At 40.7% G+C, this 26,032-nt stretch overlaps 1 protein-coding gene across 5 annotated transcripts in view; it reads left to right on the top strand.

Annotated features, from left to right (window-relative positions):
- The window catches only part of NRIP1 (nuclear receptor interacting protein 1), a 159,919-nt gene extending 134,312 nt beyond the window's left edge, over window positions 1-25,607 (top strand). For 4 of the 5 annotated variants that reach the window (XM_064152320.1, XM_064152322.1, XM_064152321.1 and 1 more), the window contains 2 exons: window positions 1,329-1,377; window positions 16,567-25,607. In XM_064152320.1, coding sequence (XP_064008390.1) covers window positions 16,937-20,422 — 3,486 coding nt within the window. In that variant the 5' untranslated portion in view covers window positions 1,329-1,377; window positions 16,567-16,936 and the 3' untranslated portion in view covers window positions 20,423-25,607. The remainder of the gene's footprint in view (window positions 1-1,328; window positions 1,378-16,566) is intronic. The other variant, XM_064152324.1, reaches the window with a different exon arrangement.
- Window positions 25,608-26,032: the final 425 nt, after the last annotated feature.

The raw sequence follows: 26,032 nt of genomic DNA, 5'->3' as shown, positions 1-26,032 counted from the left end.
TTTCCTTGCTCCCTAATCCTATGTAGTAGAAGAAAGGTATCAGGTAAAAGCTGTAATAACAATGTGCATTCTTGTAGTGCAAAAACAAATACCTTTTCTTTTGCAAGAGGAAGGAAAGACACACACATATATATATATATATATATATACACATATATTGTGGAGGCCAGTTTTGCTCTAGGGCTTCATTTAATTGTTTTCCACCTGAACTTGTGTTATGCATGCACTCAGCATCTCACAGGTGTTGATATATTTATTTTGAACTTCGTATAGACTGTGATGAAAGAAAGGGAACAAACAGTATGATGTGAATCTGAGGAAAGGCAAGCAACATGTAGCATTTGTGTTTTGGTTTGTGGTTTTGCAGGAAGTATTTTGGTGGATTTAGGTTAATTTTTGCTGTGGTGATTTGCTATTGGAGGAGAGGAAGAAACAGCCTGCGGTGTAGGTGGTGGTTGCCTGGGGTGCAGCACAAAGCTGAAAATGGAAGTTTGCCTGAGTATTAGAGTAAAAAGGAGTGTGTGTGGAAATAAAAGGTAAGAAAGAAGGACATAGTAAATGGTTAGCTTGTTTGGGTAGAAATGCAGGAAATAGTAATGTTTGTAGAACACTGATCAGAAATTCTAAACTTAATCTAGAGCAAAAGAAAAGCAATTGAGAACTCGAAGTAGAAGCTTATATGGTCAGAGTGGCTTGAGGGGAAGTATTACGGGGGGGTTGGACTCAATTTCTGGAGGTTCATTCAACCTCTAAGGTTCTGTGACTCTGTAACAGCTCTCTTCTGTGTAATGTGGAAGGGTCTTTGGTGTCACTAATGTGGCAGAAGTAGGGAGACAAGGTAAGACCAAGTGAGAGTAATTTAAGAACGTGAGTAAGGAGAGCAGAAGTAAGATTTTAGAGAAGTAGAATGTAATGTCAAGGGTGTATTTTGTGGTGTTGGTTTGGTTTTGTTTGTTTAGGTTTAAGTCACTGTAGATAAATGGATAGTGGGAATGTCAGAGAAAAGGTAATGTCATGATGACAACCTCCCCCTCCTGCAGAGCACATAGTATTAACCAGGCAAGGAGACCTATCCCCTCTCCCTGGAATGTTACCTTGACCAGCTCATTCAGCTCAGTTTCACAGGTCAGGCCCTGATACTTTCACAAACTGACCACAAAATACAACTACCATCAAAGGAAAACTATTTTGTTCTGTTGACATCTTGTTAAGTAAAGCAGGTTCCCTTTCATGAGCTAATACTGAATTAACAGATTTTCCTGTTCAAGTAGAATTACTTTCCACCATAAGATTCTGCATCCTGATTATAATGTATTTATTTTTGCCAGGGTCAAGTGAAAAGCAGATTCACAGAGATCCAGCACTGACACTTAAAAGGTATGAGTTTCTGACCCTGAACTTGAAGTTTTATTAACCTGTATTTTTTTCCTCACCCCAGGCATGGAGTGGTAACTTCACCTAATTCACACTAGCTTTTGTCCTACCCCTCTTCAGAAATCTGAGTTAGAGAATGGTTTCTTTCGCGTCCCCAAATAGCCTTTGATCTCTTTCTCCTGAGATTGCTAACTAGGGTGCCAACCTAACAATCTGCTAGAAGATTCCTGAGGAAGTTGATGTGATCATCTGCCTGCCAGAACTTCCAGCCTTTTCTTAACAAATGCTTTTAAAATTGTATGCTTTGAGAACAGAAAGACTTTGAAAAGAGTATGGGTTTGGTGGGTTGTGATTTTTTTTTTTCTTTTCTTCTGATCTTGCTTTGTTGCCCTGTTTTGCTGTACCTCCCAGTCCAATATGATTTGCTTCTGCATTAATTTGGTATTTGTGAGTCATTCTGTGGTTCTGTAAGATAGTGTGCTTACATGTGAACCTGATCTGCTGCTGAAAAAAATCACATTAACATAGTCTACATTGAAATTCTTTTGCTACCATTCACTGGTGAAATTTAGCGACGGAGGCTGAACAAAAACATTCTTCAGCTTTATGACAGGTTTCTTATTAAGACTGTACAAAGAATAAACAAAGGAACAAACAAAACCAGGGTAGTTTTTGTAAGAATACAGGTAGTCAATGAAACTTACCTTCAAGTCATGGGACAATGCCTTACTATATATTGATTCAAGGAAAGACTGGATGAGACCCTTAGTGCCATGGTCTAGGTGACTGGATAGGACTGAGTGATAGGTTGGACTGGATGATCTTGGAGGTCTCTTCCAGTCTGGTTGGTTCTATGATTAGGAAAATGCTGAAGCTACATATTGATGGCCTGTTGAGCTGGGAAATGACACTTCAGATAAATCAAGCAAAGATGGCTTTATATAACACAAAGACACGGGTTGTGACCTGTCAGCCACACTTGTGTCCAGATTAAGCTGGAATTAATATCTAGCCTGATCAACTGAATCAATAGTTGTGGCTATGGATAATAATTAGACAATAATGTTATATAGACTAATACATACTCCGAAGTAACTTCTGTGTCAAGTTTAGTTGCTGGTTTTGTGACTTTTAGATGTAGTTTTATGACATTTCTGTTTCCTAATGAATCAGTAGACATGAAGTGAACAGATTAAAACTGTAATTACAACTTCAAGACATTTCTGTGGGTTCCCCTACCCCAGGCTGAGACAAGATTCACAGAGAGAAATTTACAATTTACCACCTACCTCTCACTGCCTTTGGTTGTTACCATCAGCCAGTTCTGTTAGATGATGAATCAATATCCAACTGCCAGCATGTGGGAAATCAGATCACCTGCTGTGGTTGGTGCATGCTGAACAACTTTAGAGATGGGAAATCTGGAATAACTGATCTTGTGCATCTTATTTGTGAAGGGAAACCCTCTGGTATGTCCTGAATAATAGAAGAATATTCAAATTTTGAATGTGAACTAGCTTGCTTTTAACAGTCATGATGCTTATCTTAAATTGGTGATTAGTATTAGTGGTGTTCAGCACTGTAGATGTCTTATGTGTCTAATTCTGCTAGTTTAGTAGACATTATATCAGGTGCTTCATACAAAATTTTGTGTGTGCATAATATTGCCATTATTTTGTTGTCTTCTTATTTTTATTGACATGATCTACAGATTAAACTATTCATCAAAATGGTGGTTTAACACTTGAGGGAGGAAAACCAAACAGCTTCTTGATTTGACGTTTTGCACGTGGAAATACAACCACAGAAAATACTTTCTCTCATTTTCTTCCTCCCTTAAAAAATTGCAGAATCAAAATTGTCAGGGATAGAAGTGACCTCAGGGATCATCTAGTTGCAACCCTCTGCCATGGGGTTGCCACTAGATCAGGTTGCCCACAGCCACATCCATACTGGCCTTAAAGACCTCCAGACCTCCAGCACTTCCCTGGGCAACCTGTTCCAGTGTCTCACCACCCTCATGGTAAATAACTTCTTCCTAATATATAATTCAAAATCTGCCCTCCTCTAGCTTGGATCCATTGCCCCTAGTCCTATCACTACCCAACCCCTGAAGAAGTCCCTCACCAGCTTTGTTCTGATATTGGAATGCCACAATAAGGTCTCGTTGGAGCCTTCTCCTCTCCAAACTGAACACCACCAACTGTCTCAGCCTGTCCTCACAGGAGAGGTGCATCAGTCCTCTGATCATGCTCATGGCTCTTCTCTGGACGTGTTCAAGCACATCGTATCATTCCTGTAATAGGGGCTCCAGAACTGGATACAGTACTCCAGGCAGGGTCCTCACAAGGGTAGTGTAGAGGGGCAGGATCACCTCCCTTGACTTTCTGGCCACATTTCTCGAGATGCAGCCCAGGATAGGGTTGTCTTTCTGGGGTGCAAGTGCACACTATGGCGCACATTGAGCTCTTCATCCACCAGCACCCCCGGGTAATTTTCTTGAGGGCTGCTCTCAAGCCAGTCATTACCCAGCCTATATTGGTGCCTGGAATTGCCTGGGCCCAGATGATGCAGGATCCTACACTTGGTCTTGCTGAAGCTCGTGAGGTTGGCTTGGACCCACCTCTCCAGCTTGTCACAGTCCCTCTGGATAGATCCCTTCCCTCCAGCACGTCAGGTGCACCACATAGCTGGGCGTCCTCAGCGAACTTGCTGAGGTTGTGCTCAGTGCCACTGTCCATGTTGCCAGTGAAGATGTTAAACAAGACTGATCCCAGTACTGATCCTTGAGGGCCTTCTCCTGTCACAGGCTTACACCTGGACATGGACCAATTGATAGACACTCTTTGGGTGTGGCCATCAAGCCAGTTCTTTATTCATCAAGTGGTCCATCCATCAAACCCATGTTTTACCTGCTTGGACATCAGGATGTCCTGTGGGACAGTGTCAAAGGCTTGGCTCAGGTCCAGAAAGATGATGCTGGCTGCTCTCCCCTCATCTACTGATGTGATGTTGTCATAGAAGGCTACCAGCTTTATCAGGCACGACTTGCCCTTGGCAAAAGTGATTGTACCACATTACCTCTTTGTGATCTGTCTGCCTCAACAGTATCTCCAGGAGGATCTGTGGCATGATCTCACAGGGCACAGAGGGGAGACTGGCCTGTGGTTCCCTGGCTCTTCCTTCTTTCTCTTGAAAATGGGGGTTATGTTCCCCCTTTTCCAGTCAGTGGGGACTTGGCTGGACTGCCATGACTTTTGGAATATAATAGAGAGGTTTAGTGACCTTGTCCACCAATTCCCTTCGTACCTGTGGATTCATCCTGTTTGGTCCCATGGTCTTGTACACTCTCAGGTGCTTAGATGGTCACAAACCTGATCTTCACTCACAATGGGCAGTTCCTTCTTCCAGCCCCTGCTGTTACATTCTGTGACTCTGGGAGTGTAACTGGAGCCCTTGCCAGTGAAGACTGAGGTAAAGAAGTCATTGAGAACTTCAGCCTTCTCACATCACTTGTCACCACTTCTCCCGTTTCCTTTCTGAGGGGGCCCACACGTCCCTTAGTCTTCCTTTTACCAGTAATGTACTTAGAGAAACCTTTGTTATTCCACTTGATGATCTCAGCTAGATTTAATTCAAACTGAAGATTTGACTTTTCTAACCAGGTGTCTTGCTGCTTGTGCCACTTCCTTATATGCTCTTCATTCCAGCTGTCTTTTCTTCCACTCCTTGTAAACTTTCTTTTTGTGTGCCAGCATGTCTAGGAGCTCCTTGCTCATCTGTGTAGGTCTCCTAACATTCTTTCCTGCCTTCCTCTTTGTAAGTATACTTTGCTCCTGGTCACAGAGGAGATGATCCTTGAATATTGACCAGTTGTCCTGGGCCCCACTTCCCTCTAGGACTTTGTCCCATGATACTTGGGCCAGGAGATCCCTGAAGTCTGTGAGCTTAAAGTGTAGGGGTGTAAGCTTGGGATAAATCCTCCTAGGTGCCCTGAGGATCTCAAATTCTAGCATTTCGTGGTCACTGCAGCCAAGGCTGTCCCTGAGCCATACATAGGTTACCAGCCCTTCCCTAGTGAGAATGAGGTCTAGCATAGCACCTTCCACCATCTGGAGGAGGAAGCTGTCACCTATGCATTCCAGGAACATTCTGGATAGCTGGTGCCTTTTACAGATAGGGTATGGACATCAATCTAGTGCTTCAGGATAATCCATTGTTGTGAACTACTTGATTACTGAATTGATCAGAAGTGCCATTCTTTCTGCTAATGTCATACTCAGTTCTGTTGCTATATTAGTTAGTCATTTACTGCATTTTGTCATTACCCTCTTCTCAAAGCCAGCACATGTGAAATGGTTTATGTCGAGGTCTGTGAACTAAACTTATTAGAGGTTACTCATTAAAGGTTTGGCTATGATGATTAAATAAAATTTGCCTGTTTTGAATGAGGTAACAATGAGAGAAGACTTAACATGATACTGAATGGTCACTTACTGTAGTATAGCTCACCTGATGTAAAAACTTTCTGTAGCAATCAGATTTTCATGTGTTGGTACACTTAGACTACACGAGTCTAAATATACTTGGTTTAGAGTTTGAAATGTTGGATAGTCTTGTGGCTAATAAACTAACATGTTTCCTAGACTGGTTTTGGCTGTGCAATGTCACATACATATTTTCATGTCTGTTTCATTCTCCAAATTAGTTACTGATACATTTTTCTTGTTGTGGATGTCAAATGAAACCTCTGGGTGGGGTTTTTTGTTACTGGTTTTGGGTTTTAGTTTATTTTGTTATTTATTTTAATTCTTAGCACTGCAAAATTTCTCTTTGTGTTATCAGCCTGTCACAGAGTGGGAAGGATAGAAATTCCTCTTAAACCCCAAACCTCCCCTTTTTGGCCTCTTTTCTTGAAAGAGTTTAGAAGAGGGAATAAGGAGAATTGTATTGCCCTGAGGTCTACAACCTAACTCAATTTAATTTTTAAACAGTGACTGGTTTAAAATACGTTGAATCATTATCAGGGCTAAAAATATCTCTACTGTTGCGCTGTGAAGTTTGCATCCAGGCTTCAGGAGAGATATGTGTCTTGCTCGCTTAGCTCAGGCAATACTATAGCTTAAAAGGGTGATAGTCTAATTCTTGTGAAGGCTATTTTCCAAGAGGCATGTTTTAGAAATAGAGCTTTGGGTTTTTTTGTCTCTTTGGCTTGAGGCATCTTCATTAGTAATGAAGTCAGCCCAATCACGCAGGTATAGTGCTGCAAAAGTAATAACTATACAAAAACTAAATGGAGCAAATGGATAAACAAATGTTCAGACAGCAGCAAAGGAAGATGCAGGAGGGTATGTAATGGCATGGAGGTTTTACTGGTGATGCCTGCATATACATGAGTTACTTGGGTCACCCCAAATGTATTCTAGTAGAAGCTCTGTACCAACATGAATGATCCTACTTGTACTCGGAGCTCATATCTAAGTATAACCTGCTCCCAGTCATGTCTAGACTGGCACTGGTGCTATGCTGGTGTTGGAGGTTCAGAAGTAAGGATACAAGTCAGACTATTCTTTAAATTACTAATTATAATGAGCATCTAAACCCTGTGGCAGGAGTACACCTTTGAATGTCATGCAATATTGTCACCCAAGACAGCTTTTCTTCCTCTTAATAAGTGTCAGAAGGTACACATCTAGTGGATGTGACCTATAAGCTAAGTATTTTTCAGCATGTATTTAAAGCTCTGAGAATGTATCAAAGGTTGGGTAGGTGGCTGGATAGTTCAGTAAGTGACTTTGATAGCTAACTATTTTCAGCAGCTGAATTTTAATGAGTCTTTCAACTGTTGCTACTGTGTTTAATCCGCTCACTTAGCGTTCAGCATTAAAGAAGCTTTCTAGAAGGTAAATGTTGTCCTGATTACAGAAGAGGTTAGTTTGATTGTGTTTTGCACAGACCTTGTGTTAAGAGTTCTCTTTTTTTAATTGAGAAATTCATGTTGTGCACACAGGTAATTAGGATCGGAGAAGGGTGTGCTTCGAAGTGCACATCCAAATAGACAATTGCTATGTAAGTAACTTGGAGTGCACGCAGTTATAAACTCAGGTTCTTGTTCTCTAGCAATGGTTTCATGGCATATCTTATATTTGTGAGTGGGTTCTCTTTTTGGATTTGTGATTTTAATATGTCTTTAATAGTCAGTATATAGCTGAGTAGAGTGGGAAGGATGGCAGAAAGCAGTGTCTTCCATTTCCCTTTCATTTAACGTAAGAGTTTCTCCTTAGTTTACTTGGTAACGATGCTTATCATCTGTTAAAACAAGTGAGCACAGGGCAGCTGCCCTTATAGGCAGGGAATACTTTAACACATGCAAGGTGCCAGTGTGAACAAAATGTAGTGATATTTCTGGTAAGTATGCTTAAAATAAAAAAAATTCCAAGAGCTTTGATCAAATGCCAGCTCTTACATCAGCCCTCTTCGTAATCTTTCTTGCTGATCTGTGACCTTGACCTTGTGTTTGTGTTTGTATGTCAAATCTATTTTAAGGATGGACAAACTAAGTTCAGTTTAATAGGATTTCTACTCCAGCTTCACAGATTACCTCAGTAAAATTTAAAAATTAAACTATTTGATTCCATTATTTCACTTTTCAATTCCTTTTTCACATTTCAGAGAGCTTGAAAAGACTACATTCCAACTTTTAGAGTTCATTTTTAAATTGAGGAATGCTTCTTAAGAAGGCATCTCTTCTTTCAGCCAGTAACTTTTCTGTACTCAGCATGGAATTTCTGCCTGAAAAATCAGATTTCTTCTTGGAGGATCTCAGCAGTGGCAGTGGTCCTCTTGCTTTCACTTGACATAAGTGCAGTTCAGCTCCAGAATTTGGAGGCCCTGTTTTGTCCTTCCTCATGCCAATCTCATAGCCAGCTTTCCCTTTCACAAGTGGAGAATTGTGAAACTTGGGAGGCTCTTTGGGATTTCTTTTGATGATATCCTTAGCCTGATTTGCCTTGTAAGAGCAAAGGATGCTCATGTTATCAGAGCAAGAAAGGCAGCAGGCAGACACGATTGCAGATCCACAGCCCTAGACAGGGCTACACATCTTGTCAGCAGTTGCACACTGAAATGAGGCAAAAAAATCTTCTGATCTTCTGGAATCATGCTGTTGTGTGCATTTCAATGCACAGTTTCTACCCCAGTGTATTTTATTACTAGCATTGGTTCTTTGCAGTGACTGAGTCTTTTCCTCTAGAGACTGAGATAGATCACACTGGCAGCCAGTTAGGCTGTGATGTTCTGGTGCCACATGCATTTAGCAGGGATCTTGAGCAGAGGCTTAATTTTAGACTTATGCTAACGTGGCAGTGAAGTTGTTTGGTGTAACTGACACTTTGGACATAAGGCTTTATGAAGGCTTAGGTTGTTAGCTTGACAGGCACTATGGAAGTTAGTCTCAAATTAGCTAATACTGATGTGCAAGTATGAAGTAATAGATTTATTTTTAATATGTATTTTGGGGGTAATTGTTTTATATGTAGAAAATCACACACTTCCTTTAAAAATCAACCACATCTGTGTTGTTCTGTGTTATAAAATGCTAAGTGGGTGCCTATTGCCACTTCCTTGACATGAATGGAACAAGCAGTAACAACAGATAATCTTTTCTTGCCATTTTGCAGTTATTTCCTCCAGTTAGCACTCATCAAAGACATAAAACTTGTTAGTAAGAACTATTGCTTTCTGAGAGCATATTATCTTTATCATTAAAATACTTTAAAAAAACCTTAAAATCCTTTAACAAGGGGGCACAGTCTCAAGCTGTGCCAGGAGAGGTATAGGCTGGATGTTAGGAGGAAGTTCTGGCCAGAGAGAGTGATTGGCATAGGAATGGGCTGCCCAGGGAGGTGGTGAAGTCACTGTCCCTGGAGGTGTTCCAGGAAACACTGGATGAGGCACTTGGTGTCATGGTCTGGTTGATTGTCTAGGGCTGGATGCTAGGTTGGCCTGGATGATCTTGGAGGTCTCTTCCAACCTGGTTGATTCTATGATTCCTTATGTTGAGGGGTGGTTAAATACTTCACCTTGCTAGGCATTAATTATTCCTGCCACGATTTCATAGCAGTGGACACAGCTTTAATTAGTGTTAAGCTAAATCAGTGTTTGAATCATTGTGTTTTGATTCGTGTCTAACGTTGAGTTGCAGCCCATTTTGTAATATTTAAGAGCATTATTAACAAAGTGACCAGTTTGAGAATGCTGCAATAGTTTAGGCATTTATGTTATGAATGTGTTCAGATCAACTCTGTCACAGTGTTAAGATGAGGACCTTCTGTGACTTTCTTCACAGGATGTTAGCATCTTTTCTTTGGGTTTTGCTGCTCTTAAATCTTTATTTCTGCTTGTTTTTATTGATGCTTTCAAGAGGGAAAAACATTTTTAGTTGTAATTGACCTAGCTAACTTCTCCCTAATGCAGATTTTTCCTTTCCTACTCAGATGAAATTGAGTCTTTTCTGAGTCTGTAAGCTTTAGAAACTTTGCCTACAATATGCTTCCAAACAGAAACTCTCATTGTCCTTCCAGTCACTTAAAAAAAAATCCCAGATCATCTGAGTCTTTAACATGACTTTATGAGGTTTCATATATAAGTACTTACGAAGCAGTGATCCTATGTTTTACCTTGTTATAGAATTACTGTGTATTTATGTCCAGTTAGCTGAAACCTGTTCCTCTGAAAACTTAGGAAGTGGTTGTTCATAACTAACCATGAAACACTTGGTCACAAAGAGAACACTACTATCAATAAAAGCTGTGCAAACAGTAAAGTGACCAATAAATCATCCAAGATGTACAACTATTCCAGCAAACCCAATAAATACACAATTTTATTGTAGCGCTGTGGATAAATGGGAGGTATCTTTTGAGTCCATCCAACAAGCAGAAGGTCAGAGATGTGGAAATGCATTGTCTGCATGCATTGATCATAACTCAAAAAGCATGATTGTCCAGAAGAGGACATTGATTTCTTCAAGTTTCATTCTTGGGGAGCTGATGTAGAGTTAAATGCATAATCAGTAATTTGGTTTTGGGGGGAGAATGTGTATCTGATTGTTAGTTGGTTTAATTACTTGTTTATAAGCAAGTGGTTTACAAAGAGTGCAAAGATTCATCCGTTGTCAGTTCTGTTGTACCTGCCAGTGTGTTACTCACTTCTCTATCTTGAAAACAGATCTTGGTATCTATTTTTTTTTTGTGCTTTTGGTTTTTTTGAATAAGAATTAACCAAAAGCCTTTCTGCTTACTCTGCTTACTATACTTTAGAGCTTTGATCAACACACTAGCCCAAGTTAGTTGAGATTTAGTGACGTGTGCCATTTCTGGATTTTTGTGCTTGGGGTAGTATGTAATTTCTTGCCTTATCATTGAGTTTCAGATTGTGCTTTGTTTTGCTGTGGTAGTGTTTGGGGTTTTCTGGCGATATTTTTGTTTGTTTGTTTAATTTTCTCCTCCTAACTTTTAGGATTTATAAAGTAAGCTTCAGAATCGTGACTCGCATGTAATTTGGGCAGAAATGTCTGCCCGTGGCCTTGCATAAGTTGGGCACTGCTTGCTGGAAGAAGTAGGTGAGGAGGCTTCAGTACCAGCACCGGACAAGTGACGGCAGACGAGCACTGTGCTTCGCAGGGAAGGCGTCCCTTGCTGCTGGGCTAGGCTCGCTCTGACTCCTGAGCTGTCTTGGCTCTCTCTTGTACGTGTCAGTCTGCAGCACAAACATACCTTTTTCCCCCAGCACTGCCGCTCTCAGGTTGCTGTTGTCACGCTCATACTGTCACCTCTCAGGGCAGAGCAGCGCATCAGAGCTAAACGGACGTTTCTTTGCAATGTGCTTCCCTAGGGTTGGGTAGAACTTGCGCTACAGCCCGCACTGCTCAGATCTTCGGTCTTTGGTGTGAAAATGCTTTGCTGCTGAGTTGGAGACATTCTGAGTTTGGTGTCTGTCCTCTCGTGGGTGCAAACATGCACAGACTGAATTGCCACCTCCTGGAAAGGCTCCCTGCATAAATATGAAAATCTCTCTGACATTTCCACACGTCATTTAAGCAGACAGTGGAAATTTCATATTCCCCTTGATATATATTACGTCTCGTCCTAAAGCTTCTCATTGACATAAGGTGGTATTGCATGGTCTGGGTGAGTCACAGATTCCCAAGCTGTAGAGAATCCCGTATGAAATCTGAGGAGCAAAGGGACGCTGAGATACGAGGTGTCTGAATTGCCCTTTCCATACCGCAGAAGGAATATACAGGAACAGCCTCTCCTCCTTTATGTGCCCCTGGGGCCGTGATTAACGGTGACAGCAATTAGCATTCACATTTTATCGGTCTCTTAAAAGCCGAAGTAAATCTAAATAGTCCCTACTGACAGAATAATTGAGATTTTTTTTTTTTCTTACAGTTGTTAGTTTGCTTACATTTTATTCTAGTGGTGTGTCAGAGCTAACAGGAAAATGTTTTTCTCATGTCTGCTGTGCTGTCGCTTTTGTGTTCCTGTCAACGTTATGTGACTTAGGGACTTCAGTGTTCATACCTGTGGAGAATAGAAGACTTTGCATCAATTTGAGCTGTCGAATCAGCTGTTAGGGAATCTGTTTCTGCGGTAGTTTTCAATTTCCTACTGTTAAAGCTGCAGAAATCATCGGAAGGTTTCGACCGGGCTGGTTCGAGTCCCTTCCCTTCTACTCTTTACCCCTTCTTCTCCCCACTCGCTACTGAAAAAAACTATACCAGCCCTTTCCGTTCTCTAAAACTTCTCTTAAGGAAAAAGTAAACACAGCAAGAGGGTGTTTGGCAGTGCACAGCTTAACTGAGCGCTACAGAAAAGGCTTTTCCATGGCTCACCCCGCTCCCACGGGATTTGGCCGTGGAGCCGTGACTCCTTGGCAGGGTTAGCAGAGTGAGCGGCGCTGCCATGTGCTGCGGCGGGACAGGCAGCGGGAGCGCACCGGCCTGCAGGGAACACTCCTGCCTGGGATGGGGGATGCCGGCTCCCTGCCGGGCTTAGGGCCTCGGGAGCCCCCTCCAGAAATCCTGGCGGCAGTGGGAGCTCCTGCTGCAATACGATTCCCTGTGTGGCCTTTCCTAACTGAGCTGCGTAGAAGTGGCAGGCTATCCTTTCCATCTTAGAAATGTCTTTTGGAGTCAGTGAGGAGCTCTAGCGAAGGAGTGTATAACATGCCAAGCTCCCGGCTCAAAGTGATGGCCTATGGTTGTAGGAGAGGAGCCTGGTTTTTATTCCGTTTTCCTGCTTAATTAATTGTCTCGCTGACTCTCAAGTCATTTTGAATGCAACCGTGGAAGAATTCATTCTTTTTGGGAGATGAATTTCCACCACCATCTGATCGTTTTTGCTTTTTTTCCCGAAGTTACAATAGCAAAAGAAACCTTCCAAACGTCTTGGCAGCCTGAATCAAAATTGTGAAGTGGCCCCAGCTGCTGTATTCACTGTATTCTGACATAAAGCAGGGACTTAGCAAAGCACTTAAATACTTGATTCTCCTAAAACGCAGGCTTAAGTGCTGTTGAAGTACCTGCCTGTTTGTGCAGCCCTGTGGATTTGGTACTGGGGTTTTGAATCGCGCCTGTTTCGCTGCTCCGAGCAGAAAGAGTCAGCTCAAGTGCTTATACCACCACTCTGAATGCATCCTTCCTGCTTGCTAGAATCGCAGACATATGAATTGAGCTTAATAGCCAAATAATTCTGGGACAGCTAGTGTTAGAGATTTAAGGCTATGCTCATCTTCCCTACTCATGTTTAGTTCATTGCAAGACTGCTGCGATTTCCATAGCATCTAGGAGTTTCTCTGGAGATCTTAATTTCATTGTGCTCTGCAGCATTTCACTGCAGGCAGCAATAAGGATGGGAAACTGGTTCATATCCTACATTTTGGGTACCTAGTGCTGCTCATGGAGCTGTTGAGCAACACACAGCCTTTAATATATTTATCCTCAATTATCTTTCTGAGTCTGCATCTATTATTACTCCATCTGGGAAAAGAGGGTATGGAAAAGTAAAACCAGAAGTCAGACAGCCCGTCTGCAGCACAGTGGGTAATTGGACCCCTGGATCCCAGACTGCCACTGTAATCACTGTACTACATTCCTCAGGTCTGTAGTAATTAAAATGACTGACTGAGCCATTGGTTGATGTGGTGGGCTCTAGTTTTTACATTTGGGATTATGAGAATGGGAAGTTAGTGAGCTAGTGAGAGACCATTTTTTTCTCTTCAGTAGCTTCTAACCATTAGAACAGTAAAAGTATTAAATAACTGAAGATTTTAATTTGACAGATCAGTTTGATATTTAACTCTACAAAACTCATGTTTCAATTCAACTTAAAAATGGAACATGAAATTACTGCAGAATTTAGTAGTCATTAAAGAATGAAATGCGTGCTTCATCTGTGTATATGTCTCTGTGTGTCTCAGGCTTTACTAGCCATTCAAAAAATGTGCATGAGCATGGATCATTTTGCTTTTAATAAGTATTCATTTGGGTGATCTCAGAGCTAATGACAATTTTCTGAATGAATACCATAATAGGTTCTGCAAGGTGTTTTATCAGATAGTGAATGAAAACTACAGACAATGACACCCTGAGATCCAGTTTCATAAGTATTCTCCGTTAGATTGTGCAACCCTAATACTCAAAAATTACATGTCTAGTGTTAATTTACTGTGTCTCTCTGTCCAAGGGATTTAACTAGATATACTGGTTAGAGAGGCTGAAAAAAAAAAAAGGCTTACAAATGCCATTTTGCTGGTTTAAAACTGACAACTCTTCTTAGTTTCTTAAATGGCAGTAGCTAGACTAACTAGGAGAGTGCTGTTTAGTCTCCAATTACGTTTTACAGCTGAGATGCTTAATTCGAAGAGTTCTTTAAAAGTAAATACGTCTCAGATGTTGTTTCACCTTTTAGAAGATGTGTCCTGAAATTTCATTCTCTTTTGCAGCAGTGATACTCCATGGTAGGCAAAGGATCTTGATTCTTGCTATAATCATTCTTCTCAAAGCTTTGTGAATATAGTTTGCAAGCAAAGAAAAACAACAACAACATAGTTCAGTGTACATTTTAGTATTCTCTTGTCTTCCCTATTCTGCCCACAATTTCTCCCCAGACACATTTTAAAAGGCTGGAGGACTGATTTCTCATGGTATGGTCCACTTGAGGAGTGTCTCCCCAGGTTACAGCATTTGTGCCACAGTTCCTATTGCTGCTTTAGTTCTGTATAGGTAAACATGATTTAATGAACTATGACTGCTGCATGCTCTTGGAGGTTCTGAAAATAGTCTCAGAAAAAACAAGTGGTTTGTATGCTAACAAATAAAACTCTGGAAGGAGATAGTTGAAGGAACACGAAGGTGTACATATACAGTAGTTATGTAGTCAAGAAAGCACATCAATTTAGCAATTTGTTTTGTCACAGTTAATTTTTTAGGTCTAGAAATTAATAGATATTAGAAGTTGATGTTAGAGGCTATTTGCAGCAACTTTACTTCATCCCTTACTGGGAACTATGGGCTCTATTGCTGTAGGGCTCCTCCTTTCTCTTCTTTCTGCTTGTGGTTTGTTTTTTTCCTTCACCCATTTCTGTGGTTCTGGTAGTATTTAATACTGGGGAGAAGCTGCAAATATTTCAGTGGGTCCAGGGAAATCCTTTGGTGCAGCCTGTATGTTTTTTAAAAGGTTACTTAGTGGTTTGCCTTTGTCTAGCTAAACATCCATTCCAAAGGAGTTTGGTTTTCCTTTTGTCCACAATCCTGATAGTGGAAGGCAAGTGTATTTGATTCAAAACTCACTGGAAATGCATCTCAGTGTTGAGAGTTTTAAATAACTTTAAAATCTTAGTAAGGGTGCACAGGAGGAAATATGGATTGTTAGTGGTATGGCTGATTGGTTAGACTCCTCTTCTACATTTTTTTTTTAGATAAGAGAATTTTTTGACTTCCAGTTGCCTGTAGCTTTTGAATTAAAAATTAACTTCTGAGAAATCAATCATAAAATATTTATTCACTTAAAATGAAGCAAGGATTTAATCTCTGTACATCCTTTTAAAACTTGTAAACGCAGGGTTTCCATGGGCTTTTAGTCTGTGAAAGCAAACTGAATAGCTAGTTATGTGGAAATACACTTAGATTTGCTTGTGTTGAATATTTATTCCAGTTTAGAATGAATGAGTGAAGGGATAAACCTGTGTTTATTGAACTGTGGTGACTGTCTGAACTGTTCATGCTGCCATTGACCAGTAATATAACTAAAATTGAAGGGATGGATCTAGCATGAGTGCCACTGTACTTCTTAAAACAGCTTTTTGTAGCACACCACCTCATTCAAGAAAGTATTGAGATGTTCCATGTGCTTTGAAAGTAACAAAACTTAAAGGGAAGACCCAAGTTGTTGTTTTTTTTTACCATTACATCATGTAATGGAAGAAATCCTCCAGTGAAGGGAGGATTTTGATAGCATGACTTATGTTCCATCAGGAACATAAGTAAACTTTCACCACTACTATGATGAATTTTGTAATGACTTCTGCTAGCTCAGATTTGTAAGAACAAGATTTCTTCCCTGTGGTGCTGTTGTACTGGATTTTTTATTGTTAGTTACTCCTGAGGAGCAGTGATAACTTCGTTTCTATTTTAGCAAGGTCATCTACCTGCCAAACAAGGATGTGCTTGCATGTACAATGCTACCTGTCCTACTATTGGTGAACAGATTCAGCATGAACATAAATGTTCAGAGTGTTTATGTTATAAGAAAAAAGGTTAATGCAGCTGTGAAGTAAAATCCAATGTAACTTTTTTGCAGTGATAGTGATTTAAACTTTTCATGTTTGCTGTTCCTTAGTTTGAGCTGTAGGATAGAAAAATTTTAACCCTTGCCATAGGTATTCTTATGATTGTTAAGTTTTGTACAGATTTTTCTGCCTTTGATTTGTTTTCACAAAGTTCTTTGTTAGTTACCATGCACTTTGTCCCCTACTTGGTGTTTTGTTTCTGTTTTTGGTTGGGGTTTTAATTCTGTCTGGAATGGTGTTATTGCTTATATATTCTGAGTATCTAATCTTAAAACAAATATGTATCTGATGCAGTTAGATCTTATCCTAAATATTTTTTTCTGTTTTGTTTTCACTTAGGAATTTTATGTGCTTGGTGGAGATGGAAAAGGATGCAAAACAAGCTGGCTTCCTGGAGAAAGAAGGCAGAAAATACTTGATGGAACTTGGTTACTGTGGAACCACGTTTTGAGTGCTCCTCCAAGACGTCTTTCATACGTATTCTAGATATCAGCAGATTGATATGATTGGAAACCTGTCTCATCAAACAGTAAACACTGGAAGAAGCCAACTTTGGATTATGACTTTTTGTATTGTTTCTGAAAGTCTGTGAGAATACACTCTAGACATCTGCCTACCTGTTTCTTAACTCTGCATCTCGATTCAGCTACAGCAAAACTAGTCTTTGAAGTGAATAGAACCAGAGCCCCTTTGGAAACTCTTATTGAACATGACTCATGGAGAAGAGCTTGGCTCTGAGATGCACCAGGATTCTGTTGTTCTAACTTACCTAGAGGGATTACTGATGCATCAAGCAGCAGGAGGCTCAGGTACTGCAGTTGACAAAAAGTCTACTGGGCATAGTGGAGAGGATCAAAACTTTAAGATTTCTGGAAATATATTTCCTAACTGTCAAAGTAATGGTCCAGTTCTTAACACAAATACATATCGGGGATCTGGCATGCTGCACCTCAAAAAAGCAAGACTCTTGCAGTCTTCTGAAGACTGGAATGCAGCGAAGAGAAGGCGGTTGTCTGATTCCATTGTGGATTTAGATGGAAAAAAGGAAGCTTTGTTAGCTGGCATGGTTGAAAATGTGCCTAAAGGCAAACAGGATAGCACATTACTTGCCTCTTTGCTTCAGTCCTTTAGCTCTAGGCTGCAGAGTGTTGCTCTGTCACAGCAGATTAGGCAAAGCCTTAAAGAGCAAGGGTATTCCCTTAGCCATGACTCTTTAGAAGTGGAGAAAGATTTAAGGTGCTATGGTGTTGCATCCAGTCACCTGAAAACTCTGCTGAAGAAGAGCAAAGCAAAAGATGAGAAACTGGACAACAGCCTGCCCGATATAACAAAGAATCTGCCAAAAGAGAGGTTTATAGAATCTCCCCATGTGGTGCAGAGTGGACCTAAAGTGATAAATGAGCCATTGTCATGTGCTGCAAGATTACAAGCTGTTGCAAGCATGGTAGAGAAACGATCTAGTCCTGCTGCTTCACCGAAGCCCAGCGTAGCATGCAGTCAGCTGGCTTTACTTCTTTCAAGTGAAGCTCACTTGCAGCAGTACTCCAGGGAACATGCTTTAAAAGCACAAAATGCAAGTCAGATCGCAAGTGAGAGACTTGCAGCTATGGCCAGATTACAGGAGAGCACTCAGAAAGATATTGGCCAATTTGGTTTAGCAAAAGGAATGACAAGCCATCTCAATGGTCAAACAGCATCAGCAACCAAAACAGTACCTAGCAAAGGCAATATGGCACCGTTTCAGAGTTCAGTGGGAATCATGCATTCACCTCCCAAAACTATGGGATACAAAAATACTTTGGAAAGGAGCAACCTGAAAACCTCTCCCAGCAACAGCTTGCTCTTGCATCTGCTGAAGAGCCAGAATACCACCAAACATGTAAAAGGGCATGAACAGAGTGAGAGAGCCAGCATTTTTGAAGACAGTAGCACACCAACGACTATTGATGAGTATTCAGACAACAATCCTAGTTTTACAGAGGATGACAGCAGTGATGATGAAAGCTCCCATTCTAACTGTCTTCCTATAGACCTGTCCTTTAAACAGAGAGCAGATAAACCAGACACCGGTTCAGCTGCTTCACTGGATAATCTGACTCAGTCCTTGCTTCAGAACTGGGATCCAAAAGTTTCCTGTCCAGAGAACAAGGAAGACAAAAACACTCCAAAAGCTTCAAAGCTGAATCCCCATCAAAAAGTAACACTACTTCAGCTGTTACTTGGGCATAAGAGTGAAGAAAAGGTAGACAAGAGTAGTGACTCTCAGGGACCACACAGTGCATCTGATGTGGCAAAATTCACTGTACAGACTGGTAAAAGGACTCCTGTTACTGATAGTCCCAGTGCAAATCGAATGACTCCGTTAAGCACTCCACCTTTGCTGGCTTCTGCAAAAGCAGACTCTCCTATAAATCTCTCACACCAGTCGTTGGCCATCAAGCGCAGCTCGCCACCATACGCCTGCCCCATCCAGCCAGACAGACTGGTGAATCCTGCATCTAAACATTTGATAGACCTTTCTAAAAGCAAGGAGGTTCAAGGAGCGAAGCTGAGCAGGAACGATAGTCCCCAGAACTCTTCGGTATTCAGTGCCAGCAAGCTGTTGCAGAACCTTGCTCAGTGTGGCATGCAGACTTCCATGTCAAGCGAAGAACAAAGAGCTAGCAAACAGCTGCTAGCAGGGAACACAGATAAACCAGTTGGTTTGATTGATAGATTGAACAGCCCTCTGCTTACAAATAAATTGAATGCACATGAAGAAAATAACAAAATATTCAGTAGTCAGCCTGCACCCACTGAACAAGGACTTCCAGGTTCGGAAATAGAAAATCTCCTTGAAAGGCGCACTGTCCTTCAGCTGCTTCTGGGAACTCCCAATAAAGGTAAAAGCGAAAAGAAAGAGAGGATGCTTTTAAGAGATGAAATTTCTCAAGAACAGACAGATAAGGCTTTGAATGAGCAAATATTGACGGTGAAAATAAAAACTGAACCATCAGAAGAATCAAATGTTCCTTATAATTCCAATGCACAAGTAAGAGAGTGCAAGGGTAACAAATTCCAAGGATTTGCTCATTCACTGAAGAGGAACACAGCTGCTTCTCCAGCGTGTGAGGAGTTGAAATCTGAGCCTCTTTCACCTCAAGATTTCTCTTTTTCCAAAAACGGCCTGCTAAGTAGATTGCTGAGGCAGAATCAAGATGGCTATCCTGCAGATGAGCTGGACAGGAGTCACCGAAACAATGAGCTGACACACCTCGAATCAAAGAGTCTTTGCACAGTACCAAAGAAGAGGAAGCTTCATCCTGAGCCTTTGGAAAGTCCATTAAAAAAGATGAAGAGTAATGTGTCTGATGCTGCAAACAATCACTCTTCTCCTACTGAAGCACTGTATGGGCCTTTGCTTAACAAGCAAGAACTGAAATTCAGCAGAAGTGATGCTGAATTTAAATATGCTGTAAGTCACGGTCCAAATAATGAAAGTGAAAACAGGAGTTGGTCTAGAGATGGTAAAGGCTTCAATGTGTTGAAACAGCTGCTTCTCTCAGAAAACTGTGAGAGAGATCTGTCACAACATAGGAACAGCATACTAACAGAGGGCAAGAAAAAAGGAAACAAATCCAGTGCAGCAATTAATAAACCTGAATTCAGCATTTCTGCAGTAAATGCATTTAGGGGAAGCCCTGTACAACAGAACAATTGTGTAGATCATAGAACATTTCAGTATCCTGTAGCAGTAAAAAGTCCTGCCAGTTCCCCCTTTCCTGAACATTTGGGGAGTACAATATCTAGACTTGAGTCTGACCAGTTTGGCATGTGTCCCATGCCCAGTGAAAAAGGGCCCATAAGATGGGTGATCACAGGTATGGACAAGAATGATAATGAAAAGGACTCTCCAAGACTGACCAAAACCAATCCAATATTGTACTACATGTTACAGAAAGGTGGTAACTCTGTTAGTAGCCAAGAAGCACATGACAAAGAAATCTGGAATGAACCTCCATTTACTGATATTTCAACTCAAGTTACAATCAAAGAGGAGTTGACATCTGATGCAGAGCTTAAAACTCCATTTAGTAACTTAAGAAGCCCTTACAACAGCCATATGGGGAGTAAGACCTCTCATCAACATGGTGTGAATGGAGAAGTGCATGGACTTCTGGAAAAAGTGCTATCAATCAAAAAAGAGCCAGAATAAATTACAGTCTCCTCAATGAGTTTACAATCAGTGGTTTTGAATCTTTGTTTAAAACAAAACAGGATTAAAAAAAGAAAAGGAACTTGACTACTGTATAAATTCAGCATGATTTTAGAAGAGCATGGTCTAATTGAAACATGTTTTCATTTGATAAACTTCTTATTTTTCTGGTGATGTTATTTAAAATACATGTAGATAAAATTTGCTTTATGGTAGATTGTCACAAGGAAACTAGAAAGGTTGTAATTTGTACGAGACGTTTATGTACCAAGATTAACTTATGAGTACTCTTTGATCAGAGTCCTATTTGGTTCTGCAAGTTTTTGGTATAACAAAGTGTAAAAGTACAGCCTAGGTGATGGTAATGCTGCGTTTCCCACACCCCCACCCTGTAAAATACTCCCTATTTTTTTTTTTTTTTTTGGAAACCTGACCATAGAGACAGTGTACTTTTTCTTTCCTCCCCCCCTCCCCTTTTTAAATGTTTAATATGTTTTGTGACATTTTAAGAATAACTTCTAAAAATTGGAGCAGTCCGTCCAAGGTCTTAGCTCATCCTATTGGAAAAATGGTGTCAGTGTTAATAATTGAAAATGCACTGAAAGGGATTTTTTAGTGCTTCCAGAATATTTGTTCTTATCTTAATCTCCTTTGTGTTTCTGCCAGAATGGTGGTGTAAAATCTGGTTTCCTTCCTCGCCCTGCCCCTGACAAATGCCTTCCTCAAAATCTTTAGCCATAGTTACCAGCTTTAAGTTTTTTTTTCTAGGTTTTTATACCCAAAAGGCAGATTGTCATAGGCCACGCGAGTACTGCATGAGTCTATTTGTCAGCACATTCCTATCACTTCCCTGCTTAAGAGGAGAAAGCCCAAGTGCCTCTTAGTGCAGTTGAGAAAGCTTAGTAAATATATATTGGGGAGGAAAATGGTGGAAAGTTTGTGAAGCAAATGAATGAAATTGTCTGTTGGGCACCATCCTGCCCTCCCTACAGAGAAATTCCAGCCACGTTAAAGCAGCACATCAGACTTCCACCTGAAGATGCAATAGGATTTTATTGAAATATGTGTTGGCCTCTTCCTACACCCAGGGAGAAGAATCCATATTCTGCCAATATTTATTACTCTCTCAACAGCTGATGCATGGTTTAATGAACTACCCTTTCACTGCAGAAAAATCTGGCTTTAGAATAACTTTTCAGGTGGCACTAGGGATAAAATGGTGGGTTTTGTCATGTTCTTTAATGGATAGTGTGACATGTCCAAGAAATCCTCCTCTGCCCTTTTCCTCAGTCCCCACCTGTGCTGTGATTTGTAACATCTGGCAATATCAGTCTGAGATGGGAGTAACTGAAAATTGCGGTCAAAGCTGTGACACTTTAAAAGAATCGCTGGCTGGGGAAGAGCCATGCAGCTCTGCTTTCCTATTAACGCTGTCAGTGTTAACTCCATTTGCAGCTCTCATTTCTCATGGGGGAGGAGGAGGACAAAATCCTGTTGCCCTAAATTATATACATTATTGGCAACCAAAAGTCTTGCTGAACTTTCTCCTCCACTGGAAAAAAAAAAACAGCCAACCTCTGTAGCTTCTAATTTTGCTGCTAATCCCCTGAGCTATCAGCAAACAGCTAAGTAGCCGCCTAGGATAGGTGACAAAAGCGACACTGTTTTAATTTTGACTGTTTTCACCATTGAGAGTTGGTGACATGACAAAACTGCTGTTTCTGTCCATCTCGTGTTTGCATGCCAGAGATGAGTGATGGGGCATTTTGGGCTTTTCTTTCAGAGATCCTTTTCCTAGGCTATTAGCTTGTCAAGGCAGAGCAAGCTGTTGTCCCCTCTTCCTCCCCTGCCCCCTGTCTGGGATCAGCTTCTCCTCTTTCCAGTGCAGTCCCTACTGAAAGGGACATCTCTGCCAGCTGAAAGATACACCACTATTCTGTTTTGCCTCCCTCCTTAACAACCCCACCCCTGAGGCATACCTTCTTGTAGAGAACACAAGTATTTGGCAATCTCAGCTCTAGAGCATTCCCCCTGGTTTATATGAGAAATAACAGAGCAATTTAAAGATATATTTTTATGTTATTTGGATGAAGCATAATATATTAATGGGCTGTACAAAGAAGATTTATATTTTAAAAACCTTCACACAAATCTAGTATCATTTTAAATGTCATTGTCTGAAGTATAAAAATAAAATTTTGTTTGTCTTTAATATTGCATTTTTAAGTGGCCCAATGACAGTTGAGGTGTCTCATAGAATCACCATTACTGAGAGGAAGTATGTTTTGGATTGACGGTGGAACTGAGTTCTTTTTTATAGGAGTCAACCCGGCATAAATGCTAAAATGATGGTATTTATGCCATCCATTCAGTGTCTCTTAAAGTCTTAATTGATTCTTTTTCTTGAAACAACATGTATATAGCTAGGAATATAGAATAATAGATGGTCCCCAGAGTAAATACAGGGCTATAATTTACTCAAAGGGCTCCACAGAAAAATGCAGCTTGAAGAGGCGTGAAATAATCTGGCTAGGAAAAGTTCATCAGAACAAAGTTGAGAGGAAAAATTAAGAGGGGAGGGCCTAACCCTAACAAAAACTAATCATTGGAGTCTAGGAGTGTGCTTACCTATGTATTTATTCTATGGTAGTCTATTGTTATAACATAGAGTTCTGAACATTTAGTTTTTAAAGTTTTATAAAACGCTTTAAGTTAAAATGTTAAGAGTTGACCAGTTAATGATTTAGCTTTCTTTGTAGAGGGTGTTGATGAAAGGGTGTTACCATTCTCACAGACATCAGTAAACACACACACAGTTTAGGACTGCTGTTTGTGGGAAGATCTCATCTCTTGTAGACAGTGCAAGGCAAGGCTCTTGAGAGAGGATAGGGCAGGCCGACTGAGTGCTCTTCAGGCAGCAGCCTCCTCTATCAGATTCTCCAGTATCCAGCAGGTTACCCCTCTGAAGGAACTTAAGCCTCTTTCAGATCTACCCAATCCATATTTACAGCTGTTAAACCTAAGGACCAAAGGTACTTTAAGATTTTTTCAAATTATTGTTAATCTGGTAGCATGGGTGAGTAAAAAGGAGTCACCATCATTTTCCTTGGGGACTCTTTTGTCACAAAAGTGGGGTGCAGGAGCTGGGTTAGTTGCTTCAGCAGAAGGACTGGCAGGGTTGGCTGTGTTTTACCAAGCAACTCAGATCCTTGATTTATCCCAGTCCCTGTTGATGGAAGGACAAACCAAGGCCATCTGTTGAGTAAGGCTTGGTGTTCTTGATAACTGCTGTGTTCTTGATTCAGTAGGCATTTACTTGCACGGATGTGTGTTTTGGCTTCCTCGCTCTGTGGGAATGAACGCTTCACAGATAGCTCTGCAAACTCAGGAGGCTGAAGTTTCAGCTAAGCCTTAAGGCTGTAGGCTTGAAGGAAAGTAAAGCCTTCTCTGAAATTGGCAGCTGTAGCTGTGTTGGTGAAGATGCAGGATTGGTGGGTACTGTTGTGTGATCTCGCTGTCAAAGGTGCAGGGAGGGAGGAGAGAACACATCCCAACTGTAGCTGGCTCAGACTTTTGGCGGGAAAGCTGCCTCTGCCTCTCAGAGCAGTGAAGACGTGAACGAGGGATGTGTTCTATACCACATTTATAGCTGTAATTACAGCCCCTTGGGATCTGTACCAGAATTACCTGTAGCCTCACTTAACAGAGAATGGCTGCAGCAGTGACAGCTGTGTTGTTAACTGTCCAATGCCTTGCTTGAGGGGACACCCACAGGCTCGGGCCTCTTCACCCACTATGGTAGCGTAGCACTTGAGCCAGCTAGATGTGGGGGCTGACTTGTCATTTCCTCATAGCTAAGGCCCTTTCTCTCCAGAGGAAGGTGTACAAGACTTAGATAACCAGATTTCTAGTGTCTCCTCTGCCAGAGTCTGAGGAAATGTGTAACCAGATTTCTAGTGTCTCTGCCAAAGTCTGAGGAAATGAAGGGGGGAGTTAATGCAAGACCACAGAATCAGGTGTTTTGCTGGAGGGCTTCTCCGCTGATAACCAAGCGGCTCAGCTTGAGAAGTTCATAAACATTGTGAGATCAAAAGGGAAATCAGCCATAACTTTCACTTTTCTTAGCCATTTACTCTTAGTAGCGTTTATAAATTTTTAATTTATGACTGTTTTTAAAAGAAAGGAACGAATGGTTTAAATTTTCCCTGTTAAATGTTGGTGAAAGTATTACAGCTCTCATTGACGTCAGTGACATGATATTACCAGTTTGTTCTCTGCCACATCTTACAGAGGAGTAAACTGGTAAGTATATATTATATATATTTATATATAATGTAAATAGTTTGACTTGTTACACCTATAATATGTTGAAATTGGTTTTTAAAAGGTGATGTAAATAGTGGTTTCCTTAATGAAAAATACATATTTTGTATTGTTCTAATGCAAAGGAAAAAAAACAAAACAAACCCTTTTAATCTTTTTTTTGGTTGTTGTTATGTATATTCCATGTATAACTGTAAATATGATCACATAAGTTTAAAAACTTTTGCATGTATGTATACAGTTGCAAGTCTGGAAGAATGTATAGAAAAATACTTTTATTTAAAGTTGTGATTACCTGCTGCATGAAAAGTGCATGGGGGACCCTGTGCATCTGTGCATTGGCGAAACAAAACGAGTCTTAAAAGTCAGGTCAGTTCAAAACACACAACAGTATTCCACTTCTGGACATGACTTCTGCTGTGGTATTTTAGCTTTGTGAAAGAATGTGCTTCAAATCAAAAGGGTCTGGGGGGAAAATAAAAGAGCAAAACTACTTCTAAACCATGAAGTACTCATACAACTATAATCAGTCATAGAAGTTCAGGACTCCATTTTTGCATAACTGAAATATTGTACCAGGACTATTCCATCCCTGTGAAACTTAAGGAATATTGATTTTTTTTTTTTTTTTTTTCATTGCCGTACATAAGAATTTGGGATTTTACCACAACCGATTTTATTGTGATGTGTCTTCAGTAATTTATCTAACTGGTCTCATTTTTTTATTAGAAATTAATTTCCTCATGTGATGTCACAAAACTGTACATACTGCAGTGTGAAGTTTTTTTAAATCTTTCAGTGTTTACTTCCTGCAGAAGATTTGAATAAATGACAAAAATACATTGTCTTGATGGGTTTTAAATCTGCTTTATTTCGTGTGTGCTTCCCGCTGCCGGAGCGCTAGCGTGCTCTTGGCATCGCTGTTGTTCATGTGAGTTTCTGACAACTCAAAGCATCGCCAGGAATTTGGGGGTGCAGACTTCAGCAAGGCTGCTGGCTGGAAGGAGGGTCACGGAGCTGGGAATGCAACAATCTGAATCACATTAGCAGGTTTACTTTACAAAGCACTGTGTTTATGTTTTATTCACATACCCTTCTGCTGCTTAACTTGAAATCGGTGACCATAAATTGCAAACCTCTCAATGGGAATTTTCATGCAAAAATAATTTTGAACAAATGTTGAAAGATATTTTTTTTTTCATGTCCCCTGTGCAGGGCAGGAAGGGGGGTATTTTCCCACTAAAATCTGCTTTGGACCGTTCACAGAGAGGAGTTTTTAGTTGAATT

This window comes from Pogoniulus pusillus, chromosome 12, assembly GCF_015220805.1.
Source record: "Pogoniulus pusillus isolate bPogPus1 chromosome 12, bPogPus1.pri, whole genome shotgun sequence".
Taxonomy (NCBI): Eukaryota; Metazoa; Chordata; class Aves; order Piciformes; family Lybiidae; genus Pogoniulus; species Pogoniulus pusillus.
Note: the sequence above shows the minus strand (reverse complement) of the source record. Positions and strands in the feature narration are given on the sequence as shown.